The sequence below is a fragment of the Dermacentor albipictus genome, chromosome 2 (genome assembly GCF_038994185.2).
Source record: "Dermacentor albipictus isolate Rhodes 1998 colony chromosome 2, USDA_Dalb.pri_finalv2, whole genome shotgun sequence".
In the NCBI taxonomy this organism is placed as follows: domain Eukaryota; kingdom Metazoa; phylum Arthropoda; class Arachnida; order Ixodida; family Ixodidae; genus Dermacentor; species Dermacentor albipictus.
Window position 1 is genome coordinate 204,239,954 of NC_091822.1, and position 15,010 is coordinate 204,254,963.

Consider the following 15,010-nt stretch of genomic DNA (forward strand, 5'->3'; position numbering starts at 1 on the left):
AGATAGACTGTGTAGACAGCAATGACCAGAAAAACACGCCGGCCCTCCTGTCTCTGATGACGCCTTCAACATCCAGATGGACAGTTCTTCAGTTCCCGAACGTTGGTGGTGTGTTCTACGTGACCTCTAGACTGGCACCACCAGCAGAAATATATCATGAACGAGTTGTATTCCTTACGTATGAGGAAGACACACTGCTGTGCCGAACACACATTAACGGCACTCTTTACGATGAAAGGAAAGGTCTTTCCCTGGCAGATGCGGAAGAACATATAAAGAAAGTTGATGCAATGTCAGTGTGCCGAGGCGCCATAGGGAAGAATGAGCTTGCTGAAAGCCATGTCAGGATTACAGCCTCAGGTCTCGATCTCAATCTCAGGTGCCATGGAGAAGTGTTCTACAGTACAAGCTGCCAGTGCACGGTACCTGACAAAGGTGAGCCGATTGCATGCGAGTCAGATGGAGAAGGGTTTCTGAAGCGCAAACATAGCGAAACTTACAGCATTATTAATGTGTGTTGTTATTTTCATTAGTTTTTCTTGGTTTTCCTCAGGAGTAGAAAAGGAGTGTCGGGCCACACGTATGAATATTGGATGCTTGAGCAAAATAATACACTATATACATATTCCATTAAAGCGATAAATTGTAGCCAGTCACGCACACACTTGTACGTGCGTACGTTATCGAGAAAACGAGAAATTACGCGTGCGTTGTCTAGTCTAAATAAGTAGTGCAATCAGCAGCCATGAGGAATGTGCGCCTTTGTCTTAACGTTAATGTTTGAACACAAAAATAAGCAGGAATTACGGAGGAAAATATTACTTTAAAAAATTATGGAGTTGTACGTGCCGAAACCACTTTCTGATTACGAGGCACGCCGTAGTGGAGGACTCCGTAAATTTCGGCCACCTGGGGTTCTTTAACGTGCCCCTAAATCTAAGTACACGGGTGTTTTCGCATTTCGCCCCCATTGAAATGCGGCCGCCGTGGCTGGGATTCGATGCCGCGGCCTCGTGCTCAGCAGCCCAACATGTACCATAGCCACTGAGCGACAACGGCGGGTCGAATATATTCTGGTAATGACAATAAGGTATACTAAGGTTCATTACTGGTAATTCTTTGCAGGTGGAAAATGCCGACCGTGTGCCAAAGGAAGGCTGTCCATCATGAGAAAAAAGTATGAGCTGAGCCGTTCCGGCGCTACAAAACGCAGTCGCTACCGCCAACAGAAGAACCTGAGACAGCAGCACCGGCGACTAAAAGCTAGACTATCGAACGTGAAAGAAAAACTGCAGGCGATGACGATCCAGTGCAAAGGGGTGAAGCAAGCCACGTTTGAAGAAAGTATTGAAGGCATGCCTCAAAAGCAAAGAGAAGCAGCACTCCATTTTTTCCGTGCTTCCAAACGAAAAAGCACCCGGGGCATGGAATTCACACAGGATTGGATTCTAGAGTGTCTGCTCATGAAGATGAAGAGTCCAAAGCTGTACAACTACATGAGGAAGAACAAAATTCTAGTTTTACCTAGTGAAGATACTTTAAGGAAATATTTAAGCTCGTATAAGACTGGCTTCGGTTTTTGCACAAGAGTCCTCAGGGCCCTCAAAGAACGAACCAGAGGAATGGACGCCTTTAAGAGGCACGGAGGCCTTCTAGTCGACGAACTGAAATTGTCGGAGCACTTGTCAGTTACATCTGCAGCCACAATTGAAGGTTTGGTAGATCTGGGCCGCTTTACACCGCCAAGAGAAAAATATGAGCCATGCGACCACGGCATGGTAATTATGTTTGCGCCATTCACAGGCAAGTGGACGCAGGTTCTTGCAGTGTTCGCGACACATGGAAACGTGAAAGGCGAGTTGCTTGCAAAGCTGCTGGTCGAGGCCGTATTACTCGCAGAAGATGCAGGCCTTTTCGTTGACTTCGTGACGTGCGACGGTGCCACGTGGAACCGTAAGATGTGGAAAGTGCTGGGAATTGGAGCGACTTCAGCCTCTATTAAGTGCAGAATGAGGCATCCGAAAGACGCTAGTCGCTACCTCCATTTCCTTTCAGACTTTCCACACTTGGTGAAGTGTCTGCGCAACAACCTGCTCTGTCACGACTTCGAGACTCCTGATGGCCTGGTACGTTTTCTACGTAACACCGTAACAGCGTCTTGAAGTAAACTTAATTTAGTTGAAAATTGCCGCTTGTGCCCGTCATTTAGTGTTTCAAGTGTCCCGAAAAGTCCACTCAAAAAATTGAAAGCATACATAGCTCACATGTCCTGAAATGGCCTCTGACAAAACAAATGGCGCACAAGTACTCAAATGAATCTTGCTGTTTTTGTCGCTTTATCGCTTGGCTATGCACTTTTCATCAATACAGGGCAACATTAATCAAGTAACATACTTTTTTTTTTCGTTTCAGGTATCCTTAGACACCGTCAAAAATGTCTACGACATGGATGGAAGCGCCGTGACACTTCGCGTGATGCATGGAATACGCGAGGCCCACCTGAACCCAAACAACTTCGAGAAAATGCGCGTCACGTACGCCTACCAGCTGTTCGGTCCCCAAGTAATCCGTGGCCTGCGTTTTTTCCAGCAAGATGTGGAGCAAGGAACAGGCAGTTGCATACAGCCAACGCTGCGGTTTTTTGAGTGAGTTTGCCCTGTATTAGAGGTGGCCACAAGGGAAAAGCGAACGAGGTGATAGCTAAGATAGGAAAACGAACGGAATCATGTAGATGGTGCCGAGCTGGGTTTTTACACGAGGCGCTCGGACGAGAGTATGTGCTGTAGTGTGAGTGTAGCGCACATATCGCAATTAACAAGTCTGTAAGGTCTCGACGTGTATCACAATTGTTGTCATAAGGGATGACAGGCAAGTGCAGGCGGTCGCTAAGGCATTTTATTCAGTACGTCACCCTGCAGTGCTTCCACTTGGACACTTCAGCCGGCTGAATCTAACCATTAGAACTGCATAGTGTTATGGTAGGCACTGGACACCTCATCGCCAAGACCTTTCGTTCTCCTCCCGAATTCACCGGGAACGAGCTGGCTGCGCTTGGTAGCACGCCTGAAAATATGCAGTTTCGAAAGTAGAGCGGCGTGTCCAGAGGCATCGCGTTCATCGAGTGAAAGGGCAATTTTGTTTACACACATTCTGTCTCATATTGAGGTTCCTGGGTTTATTTTCTGACAATTTTGTAACTTTCCGCGCCTTTGATCATCTGTGTACAATTACGGTGTATGTATTTTTCTAGAACGAAATTATACGAGATGGTCGAGAAACTAAATAATGGAATGAGACGCATGGTTCCGCGCATTGCAGGCAGTATCTGTGCATTGTGCGTTATTTTAGAAAATTAGACCGCGCCTAGTAACGGCACAAATTTAAAAAAAAAAACATTAGCGCGACGCATCTTTTTTTAAATTTTCTTTCTGTTTTATATATGCAGGATGATCCACAGTATCATCACCATTATGTCGTCTCGGCACCCCAGAAGTGCGTTACGGATGAACTCAACCGCCGTCGACTGCCTCTCTGCCTTCCTTGCGTACGTGACTGAATGGGAGACACACACGAAAGGGACACGGGGCTTCATGAGTCAGTCAACAGCAGCAGGTTTACGGGCCACGATCAAAAGCGCACTGCTGCTGTTAGAGTACCTGACTTTGAAAATAGGTTACAAATACCTTATGACTTCCAGGCTCAACCAAGACCCACTGGAGAGCACTTTTGGTATAGTGCGGCAGTGCAGCGGCAATAATGACCACCCTACACCGCAGCAGTTCCTAGACACAATGTCCTGCATCAGCTTCTCCAACCTTGTGCACTCGCCAGACAAGGGCAATGTAGGGCCCAACACGGTTCAAGCTCTCTTGTCTCCCAAAATGCGCCCTCGATCCTCACCTCAGAAGCCGGGCCTCGCACATGAACTTGCAAGCATTCCATTTGTAGGCAACGAAGAACTGCTCAACGATTTGTTAGAACACGAGAACGACCATGCAGCTTATATCTCAGCCAGGAGTGACCGCAGGCTGGTGCACTACATCGGCGGCTATGTGGCACGAAAATGCGTCTTACCAGTGAAGTGTACCGCTTGTGAAAGGCACTTGCTCGTTTCTCAAGAAGACGCAGGCAGCACCGTCGCCGAGCTCACCCTGCAGTGCGATTACGGTGGCCTTTTGTACCCGTCGTCAAGCTTGTTTGAATTTATAGCCTTTTTGGAGGACACGTTCACAGACTGTTTTAGCGCACGCCGCGTGCACTACAACAGTATTCTTGATTTGTTGGAGATTCTAAAAGGCAACAAAGTCAAGCTAGTGGGGTGTGAAAACCACTGCGTTCAGTTGACTGAGCGGATCATGGGTTTCTATCTACTAACGAGGTTGCGCTTCTACGTCAAAGCATTGAACCGTGCACGACCGTCTAGGCGTAGATCTGCGCAAGAGAGAAAGCAGAGCAGGTGCTCATAATTGAGCCAGCCTAGGCTCTATATCATTAATTCATGCAGTATGCAAATCAGACTTGCACACATCCCAGAAGAAAATTCAACGATTACAATTACTTCATTCGAAAATGGTATTGATCGCGGTTACCAATTACGGCCCCACAAAAGTTATTGAGGAATTACTCAAAATATTGTCACGTTGTCGTGACGCCGTATAATAACGTATTCTCAAAAATCCTGACATCAAAACATTAATGCTTTATTGGGCGAACCTGTGCCCAGCAAAACAAGTGGCACTCAAAGCACAAAGACAGCGGTGAGCACATTCGGCGATCATCGAAATCTAATCTGCGAGTCAAGCGCGTCCGCTTTTACATATGACGCGTCGAAATTTATGGCCGTAATTGCTGGTGTCCACGTGCCTTCCAAAAACTGTTACACAATTCGTGTCGCGCATGCAGTCTGCTTATACAAGGCTTGGCGAGAACACGCACAGCAGATAGAATCCACGCTAACATTCGTGTAAGTTCGACTTCGCGCAGGCGCGTCTAACGCTGAGCGATAACATTAATTTTTTAGCGGGTGAAGTGCAGTCTCCGGGATAAGGATAAACGAGTACACGTGTCATAATTGATTACTTCTACACTACTTTCCTTCGAACTTTTATTATATACTAAACAAACCGACCAGCTGGCTTGGCAGTTTCAGTGCGTCCTCTGCGGCCCATTGACACACTTTGGGTAACTTCACTAGCAATATTGATTCTCGAAAATTTCGCCGGTCATCGTCCCTTGTTTTTGTAGTGAAGGCATGTACAGCGACGTTGAAAACTCATTCGATGTGCGCACGGGAAGGCAGGGCGGTAAAGTTGTAATGAAGGGATAACTTACGCAAAAGATTGATCGTTACTGGATCCAGCATCTAGATTCCGATCAATGAATGGTAGCGCTTCATTGCTGATGTGACTTAGAAAAGACGCGCCTGGTTAGCCCAAAGAAACGTTGACAAAACTCGCCCTTATGTGATTTCCGGGTATAATTTAATTAGGCGGCATCCTATACAAGTGTTCGATCGTCGCTCACCAACATCGGTTGAATTCGTTGGCCGTCATCTGGTGGAGTGTTCAGATGAGGAAACAAATACTTCATGAGCTCCCGGGTTTCCGTACCTGAACATTTACATCCGAGAGGCCGATGCGCACGCTCTAGGTCTCAATTCTACTGCATTTCCCGACAAATTTGCTCATGCTAATTCTCAATGTCGCGTCACCTGTCAGAGCTAGCTTGTCTTGTCAGTAAAATGACTCTTTACTATTGATTATTAATTTACAGTGAGATTTACTAAGTATATGCAAAGTAATCATGAAATTACAAATTTACCAGAAATTTCATTGATTATAATTAATTACGACAATTAATTACTTAAGTGTAACTAGTTACGTACAGGTCTGATGCAAATGCAGATAAAGTAAATGTCTGTTTCCTTGAGCTCCGTCAGCAGTGTTTCTAGTTGCGCGCCAGCTTTCCATTCATTTGATCGCGATTCAGACCGCGCTAATTCATTCTCTTTTGGGACACGCTCTCAACCACACGCGCGCCTGTGCGCGGGGACACAAGCCAACGATATATTGACCTTTGGCAACACATCAAGCACCGGCCAAACATTTCCAGTCTGTTTGCCGCTCGCTTATCTTCTTCATCCATGCCTGTCTCTTGATATGCTGAAGTTTCTGGTCTCTCTGCTTAGAACGCTCATTCTTGCATCCGCCGCAGTGCTTTCAACAGCGAATTCATATGCTGCGTCAACGCGCGTTCTCATACGTACACTGAATGCACCCCAAGAGAAGTCTCCCATCGCTGATGGTATGCAAGAAGCATGCACTTCGGTAAATATTTTGAAAAGTCGAAGTATTACGCCAATAAAGAAGGTTGTTCAAGAAATGTAGTCTTCGCTGTTAATTAATTGAACCTAGCTCTACGCATAGATCTCATTTACATGCACTTAATTCGCTCATGAAAACTACCATGTCCACAGTTTTGTTTACAGTCAGTAAGAATGAAAGCACAGGTACAATATCGCTTCTTTAGTAGTATTCGAACCTGCGCCGTTTCGAGGTCACCGAACGTCGGCTACTTCAGCCCGTTTCTCCTTTTTGCGTCGATGGCTTCGGGTAGCACTGCCAGCGGAGCCCGTCGAGCCCAACGGTCGAGCCGGCGTCGGCAGGCTTGTCTATGCGTATGGGTCTCGGAGGCCATGTATTAATTGGGATAGTTTGGTTCATTCCGGTGAGGTGGCGCTGCAGTAATTATCGTTCAACGTTAAAAAAAATTATTTTGTTATTATTCCTGCATGTTATGGTTGGCTCTTTGTTGCATTAGATAGCAACGGAAGCAAGAATTAAGCAGCCGTATAGATAATATAAATATCGATGTATGAAGTATTAAAAAAAAAGAGAAAAACATTATCCCTTGCTGAGATTCGAACCCAGGTCTTTTGCGTGGGAAGCAGACATTCTACCTCTGCACCACGCCGCGTGAGTGCTACCGATCGCAGCGCCCCCAGCGGCGTTACGGTCGTTTGGCTTCACTTTTGGAACCTCGTTCCGGGCACTCTCCAATTCTAGGTCACTCTAGTTATATTAACTCTTTGCTCCAAGGTTGATGGACTGTCTCTGATGCTGGCCAGAAAACACATTTTGTCTGTATCCGAGCTAGAAGTTCAGTAGCATTTATTAAAAGGTAGGTGCAAATAAAACAATTGGAAGTAGCTCTCTGTATGTCCCCATTCTTCCCGCTATCCGCGTTTTTTTTTTTTTTCGCGCTTTACCTGTCTTGCAGATTCGTTTCTGTTACATTAAAAAGAAAAAGTGGTGTTTCTGAGTAATCAGGACAATAAATGAAACCTTGCTGCGAAATTCAACCGAGAACACAGTGTTGACAAACGCCAAATTTATTTAAAAATGATTTTAAGGGGAAAACGGTGGTCCGAGTACGACGCGGCTACAGTGTACCAGATAACGCGGCAGGGAGACGGCACACGGACTACACCAGAATAAGTGGTGTCCAAATCCAGGTATATTGGGTTTAAAACGCGGATCTTATTACAGAGTTTACTTTTCCTTGTTGAATGCGGCAGTAACGAGTTTGGGAGCCGGAAACATGTCATTAACAAGGTTTTGGGCATTGGTTTGCCATTGGCTTTACCGCAGTCAAGCTAGCCAAGTGGCCAACTCTGACCAAACCGCGAAGTCTGGCGGGAATCAATCCAGTTGCGGCGGCAGGTGTTGGATTCGTAGCGAAAGTTATGGTTACAGTCACAATTTATTGCACTCGTTACCGATGAGGAGTCGCTATGTGCCTTCCCTCATTGATATTCCTTGCACTAGGAGCAGTGTCAGCGTTGTTTTCGTTTGTATGGCTGGCCATATTGCCCATGTGCGGCGTCGCCTTCGGAACGCAGGCGTTTTCGTCGCTGTCCATTGCTGTAACGGCATCCCTGGTTGCAGGAAAATTGATTCCACGCATAATTGTAAGTCAGCGAATTGCATTTATTTGTTTGCTTGTCGACTCATGTTGTTAATTGACATGTTCGGTCAGAGTTCAAATGAAACGTGACATTGCATGGGCGAACTTGGCAAATTTTGCGAACACTGCTAAGGGTTCAAGAGAATCCGTGGCGTGGGGAGTATGGAGACGCAAGCGGGATCCATGTAGATTAACGTGGTTTGCATGAGTTGCATGAGTGCTGCTTGGTAACGCCCAAGCTTAGATCGGGAACATGACCAGGGTGTCAGTCAAGTGTTGCAATTTAACCTATTCACATTCGACTGCACTCGCGATAGGTTGAGTGCGTTGCCTGAAAAATGAATATACATTCTGGAGTTTTACGTGTCGAAACCATAACCCGGTTCCCGATTAATTTTGACCACCTGTGGTTCTTTGACGTGCACCTAGTGCATGGTACACGAGCGTTTTTGCATTCTGCTCCCATTGGAATGTGGCAGACGCGGCTGGGATTGAAACCTCGAGCTCATCAGTGTAGCTACTAAATGTACTGAAAAAGCAAGAAGCCTTGATTTTGGTTGAACATCAACCTTTTTGTTGCTTTCGGTTTGACACTTCAGTTGATGTGCACAAAGAGGGGCTGTCGCAGATGCCTTGTAAAGTGTCTGGTCCGCTCTTCAAACATATTTGTCAGTGCTTGCCTGTGGCTTGTCACAAAGTGGACTAAGGATTTGTAGGCTAGGCAAATAGCCCCGCGAAAAAGAAGTAGAATTGCCTGTAGTCTTGGCATTTAATGCTAGGCTATGAATTGATACCTGAAGGTGCAGTGATACAATTTTGAGCGGTATTGTTAAATGCACTAAAGTGCTGCTTACACTGCTTGCTTGCTCTTACAGAAACAATGCATTCCTTTTCTGGAGCTCATGGTTACAATGTCCGCACTGGTCTTTCCACTTGTATACATTCCACCTTGGGCCTGTCAAATGAACCTCACTCTCTTGGCTTTTCTTGATCCTTTGTTCATCATTTTGGAAGTGTTCCAAATGCTCAGCTTGGTTCACTGGTGCAATGTGAAGGCACACACAGGCATTGACAATCAGCCAGTGATTTGGAAGGCAAGTATGATTTTTCATTGATTCTTTACTGGAACAGAAGAGCTTTTGGGAAGTTGTCGCATGCAAACAGAAATAATTGTTAACGCACTAAAGAACACTGATTAGTAAAACTGGCTGTCCGACGTGTGAATATTAAAAAAAAAACTAGAGGTGGGCGAAGATTGACTTTATCAAATATGAATCGAATTCAAATAGTAAGAAGTATCGAATATCAGATCAAATAGTCGAATGAGGACATATATATATACAGCAGGAATATTTATTTTGGATAATACCACACCTGTTGTGACTAGGGCATAAAAGACTGCTAACAATAAGGGACAAAGAATCAATTGTAAACTCAAGTTCACTGATTGTCATTAAGGCAATTGCATGAATAGTGGCACAACAGCTTTAAGGCTTGATCGCAAACAAGCTTTTTAAAAGAATGGCCACGAAGGAAGATCAGAGGTGGTTTAAAAAGGAAAAAAATAAACTGCTGAAGGACTTGTGTGACTGATGTGCACGCGACGTTATACTTGTAAGATGTGCTCAACAACTGCAACACAAACACAAGAAGGAACAAGCCACAGCCTGAAAAAAAAAAGACAGATGGCTGGAAACTGAAAAGGCAGAAAGAAAGGAAGAGGGAAGCGCTAGGCTCACGCGGAGGGGAGCGTGGCACTGTGAGGCTCAAAAGGCTGGCTGCAAGGAGGCGGTGCCGGTTCGTGAAATGGTGGCAGATAGTCTATAGGCAGATCTAGGAGGTAGCCCTGCTGTTCAAAAGAACCGGAATTTTCATGGGACAACCACGACGACAGTCGCACTGTGCCTGTTGGGTGGAGATGACTGGCCAGTCAGGCCAGAGGACCTAGGCCTACTCCACAACCTGGGTCCTGCCGACCGCTGCTGAGCATTGATCCTGCACCCGGCCCTGCCGACGTCTCCTGGAGAACATATCAGTGACCCGTTTGTAGACAGTGCCAGTTGCGACAACCAAGCTTGGCGCTGATGACAACAAGGGGCTCTGCATTCTGTCCACTGCCGTGTCCTCAGCAACTACCCTCTCGTCTTGGCAGTTGAAACTCTCCTGGTGAATCTGCGTTTACGCAATCACTGCGATTATGACTTACTGCACCTATAATGGGCGTAGCAGTGAAGTACTAAGTGCACCTCTATAACCGCGTTCACGTCCTTCCCATTTGTTCCTGCATGCTTTAACCATATTGTTCGTGTTCTATGGAGTTGTAACTATAACTGATTCCCTTTCTGGAGAGTGTAATCAACAGATCATATTTTATATCCAAACGCCTTTCTCTTTTATTCACACCAGGGTTGCTCTTGCATGTGCATTACCTTTACAAGGACCTGTCTTCACAGTATGCCATGCACACACCTAAAATAGTGCATTGTGAGGAAGACATTGCAGTTTGTAGCATGAAAGATAAAACTGCTAAATGAATAGAATGCCAGAAACACAACATGACAATCTAGAAGCAAAATTAACAGGTTGTAATGTATAAACTTCTACTGCAAAACCAGAAACAAAGCTTTTGTACTTGTTTCATATCCGACAGTTTGTGATACCTTGTTTAGCAGACGGAGAACAGTAATCAGAGTCTAACATTAGGTTGTTGCAAAATACTTGGTTCTGACTGTTCGAAAATATAGAATAATTTCTTTTCAAATATGAACACAAATAGTTAATGTGTTGCATTTGATTCATATTTGAAACTTCAATATTCACCCACCCATAAAAATTAAATATTCGCACAAGCCTTGACATTAGTATTCTTTAGAACACTTCCATGTTTTGGTGTTTCATTTAACAAAAGAGTTGTGCAATCTTTTTGTGAAGTATTAATTCAGTATTTCATTTTAATGAATAATGTTTTGTTTTTAATAAAATTATGTTTTTTTCAATGTTTCGTAATGAATAACATCGTTACCCATTGCAAGTGACGGTGTGAAGGTTTATTTTAACTTTGTTGACAGATGAAAGGACATGAAGTTATGTCACAGAAAAAAAAGAAAAGCCCTAGCTTCTTGTTATGTGCAGGCCATAGTGCTGTCTCTTGCTGTAACCAGCTGGGTTGCTTCTCTTTTCTTGCTGCTGAATGTTTTTCAAGGATCGGACACAAGGTAGGTTTGTATTGGCTGCTGCTGTGGCGACTCCATAAAAATAGCATTGCTTTCACTTCTTAGATTTTCATATGTCAAAACATCAGCACCATGTAGATATTTTCTACAGTTTGCCTTTCCTTGTTACTGTATTTGCACGATCGTGATGTAAGTTTCTTTAAAAATTTCCGATCTCAAAATGCGCCTCGTGTTATATTCGGGTCTGTGACATCAATATAACTTTCTTTTTCTGTAAAGTGAGTCAGGCGAGCAATCTTCCAAGTTGTGCGGTGGATCACTGCGCTATCCATGAAATGCTTTGGTGTGTTCGAGTGTGTCACGGACCTTTCTGAAGTGCTGCCTGTCCAATAATTTTAGTGGGTGTCAAGGAGGGGGACGCCATACTTGCATACAGTGACGAAGGCGTCATCACTCGTCCTCTCATTTTATTTTGCCATGGTAGTTTGCAGTAATGACGAATAAAGCCCTGTAGGCATCTGCTTTTATGTGTTGTTTCCTGATTCATTGCAGCATCACTTCGCATTTTAATTGTGTTATACTTTTTCTTTTCTGAAAATCAAAAGTCCTCCCTCTCGTTATATTCGTGGATGCATTATATATGTGCAAATACAGCGCATTGTAAAGAGAATTTGCACCATTGTAGGCTTATGTTCTCCCCAAACAATAATACTAATCTATCTTGCCTGTCCTCCTTTTCTTTAACACTGCATGCGCAGTACTTTCAGGTCGTAAATGGCATGCGAACATCAGCGTGACATAGCGTTCACGACTGGAGATTAGTGAGCGCAGAAATGAAATGTATGCAATGTTGATGACTATTACTGTTCGGGGACAAGATGAAGCATGTGACGATGTTTTATAATGTGTACTGCTATGAGCAACGAGGGGAAATGGGCAGAAAGTTATGCACCTTTTTTAAAGAGTTTTAGAGCTCTGCATCCGCAGTTTGATTCTTACAATTTTAAAATGAGATTTTCGGCTTACTGCTATTTTCATTTCACTCCGATTCTACAAACCAGAATTTTTGGTCTGCATCATTCAATAATATTTTTGGTATTGTTGTTTGCCTTGCTCCAATTAGCTGCCAACAGGCAGCGAAACCAGTCTCTACAGAGGCCCACTTCTCTGATGGTGAGGCATTTTTTCCTTTTTTCTCTGCAAACCAAAGTAGGCAAACGTTCAGCTGGATGATGCAGACCAGAAGAAGTGTAATATTGGTGCAGCGTTTAAGAAAAAGAACAGCAGCAGCAGCAAGTGCATAACATTCTTTTAATGTAGCTAGTAAGAATAAATACACAGGTCACTGTATGCTGTATTATCTGCAGTCTGACTGCCGCCTCACTTTAGTGCCCGTGCCCACCATGACCAAGGCCAGAAAGGTTGCTCATCTTAAGCTGCTGCTCAAAGTTTCCTATAACACATTGATTTTATGTTCCATAAAGCCTATTTGTGGTGCTGCTTAATAAAATTTCGTGCAAAGACATTTGCTTTGAATGGCAAGAGCTTGTGTTTGATACCAAAGTATGTGACAGCATTTGTGTGGATATGCTCAGATTACTCTGCCTTCAAAAGAAGGTATTGGGGCTTGTCGAATGTTGTAAGAGAAATATAATAGCTGAGACCATGTGAGCCATTTCATGATGTATCATGATTGAGTTAATGGCTGAATATGTAATGAGATATAGAGATAGAGCACCAGGTTTAACCTTTCAATATCAATAATTGTAGTTGGGGAATGGATTCTAGGGTATGAGCACAATGCATTTGTGGGCACTACACATTTGCGGCTGGAATGACTCTTGAAGGTGGCGGTCCCACTCCGGTGACATGCGCTCTGCATTTTAGTCATCGTTTGCGGATGCAGTGTGCTTTCTGCGCTTCTTGGATGGATGTAAGTTATGTTGCACTGGAAAGCTTACTTTCTGCACGTTCTGATGGCACCTAGTACTATCACCTCGCATGAAGTGTTACCTGGCAGCGCTCAAAACAGTGTGAGAAAAAAATGACATTCTTGCTGTACTAGCCTCCGTTGTACTGCATTTCTGGCAAAACTGTAAAACTGTTCAGCATAACAAAATAAAGTTTGTTGTGCCTTAAATGAAAGGTTATACAAAGTTTCTATGAAGAGATATTGCGTGTAAAGCAACCAAATTTATATAGGGTCTAATAAAAATGGGCAAAGCAATAAAAGTTTATAAATGAATATCTTTTAGCCTTTTCAACGCAGAACAACAATATTTAATGGTTTTCTTGGTTACAGTTCACTTAGCATCTGTGCAAAGTTGTTTTGTGTTCTGATGAACAGTTCATGAGTTACTATTACTTCAAATTGGCAATTTGTGGCTATACGTTGTCGCACATTATCGAAGAAGGCAAAACTATTGAAGCTAAAACTCTGCAATTTTCAATTATCAAGCAGCAAGCCCTTCTTCGCAATTATATGAAGGGAAAATTGTGTTGTGTTAAGGGATCTACAGGGAAGCAGTGAATTTAACAAATTTTTCTGCTGGCCAGGTTCATGCAAATTGACATTCTTTTTCATGTACACGCTAAGTCACAACAAGTGCTGCACAATAATAGAACAGTACAATGTCTTGTAATTACTAGCACTCACTATTTTTACTAAGCAGTACTTGAAACAAAAGATTTCCAATAAATAATAAATCTCACAGGCATTTTTAAAGCTCCTCAATCTCCAAAAATAGCGCCAACCACTTCCCTCCTCCTTCGCTTGGCGCAGCCTGGATGGTGGCGCCGCCCATGCCGGCCCTGCCACAGCAGACGATGGCTAACACGCTACCGGAGGGAATCCGCGGAAAAGTTTGTTCGAGCCCTGCGGAGCAGTTTTTTCAATGGAGATCTTGCTTCGTCAGTTGGTAACTGGCCTTAAGAATGTCATGTTGGAATTGTGGAAAAAATAGAGAAAACGACCATTATTTAAGGCGTAAAGCATGCGCATGTTGAGAGTTCGCGTTGCTGAAACACGACGCAGGCACACGGTGTGCTCAAACACGTGCATAATTACTAGAGTTTCAGATTTTGACTGCGTGAAAGTATGTGTACATGGTTTCGTAGGTTCCCATATAGTGCATATGACGCATGTGATACCCATTTACTTAATTGGACACTTAAAAATGTTAACGTTAAGCAGTAAAAATGTTAATCCTTATGAGTGGGCCTGCATTCCTTTGTGGCCTTTCTTGGCCATTATAATTCTGCACGCAAAATGTGCGAGTATATAGCCACTGCTCATGCCTCCAATATTGAGGATGCGTCCTTCAGCAGCCGAGATAGAGGCGAAATGCAAGAGGCCTGTGGAGAGATTCCTCGTTGGTGTTCCGTAATTCTCCTCGCACAGGCGCGGTACGTTGCAGCAGTCGTGGGGCGCTTTGGTGATCGCGACGGTAGATTGTTTTTTTTTTTTTTACAAGTGCTGCTCCAGGAGGGCACATGACGTAATGGCTAACAGAGGCCTCTGGAGCGCATGTGACATTACAAGTGTTCCCGTTGCTGCTTTGGTGCCCTGGAGGCGCCGTCAATAATATGGAATAATGACACTTTGTTACAACTTGTAAATAAAATCTAATAAAGAAATACAATCACGCCGAGGCGCCAACTTCTGGCGCAGTGCTACTGCGCCCGTGTGAGAATTACGAAACACCAACGAGGAATTTACCGGCCCATGTACAACTACGATCAAAGTGCACGTTAAACATCCCCAGGCAGCCTAATTAAAGTTATCCAGAGCCACCCACTACGACCTCCTTCATAGGTTTAGCCGCTGCGGGGCTATAAAAATGTTGCAATCAGATCTTGACAAAATCGCTAAG

General features: G+C 44.1%; 1 protein-coding gene across 2 annotated transcripts in view; it reads left to right on the forward strand.

The window, feature by feature from the left end:
- Positions 1 to 7,651: 7,651 nt before the first annotated feature.
- The window catches only part of LOC135903396 (uncharacterized), a 124,737-nt gene continuing 117,378 nt past the window's right edge, over positions 7,652 to 15,010 (forward strand). The window contains exons 1-3 of one of the 2 annotated variants that reach the window (XM_065433706.1): positions 7,652 to 7,969; positions 8,841 to 9,059; positions 11,098 to 11,180. In XM_065433706.1, the coding sequence (XP_065289778.1) occupies positions 7,793 to 7,969; positions 8,841 to 9,059; positions 11,098 to 11,180 (479 nt within the window). In that variant the 5' untranslated portion in view covers positions 7,652 to 7,792. The remainder of the gene's footprint in view (positions 7,970 to 8,840; positions 9,060 to 11,097; positions 11,181 to 15,010) is intronic. The other variant, XM_065433705.1, reaches the window with a different exon arrangement.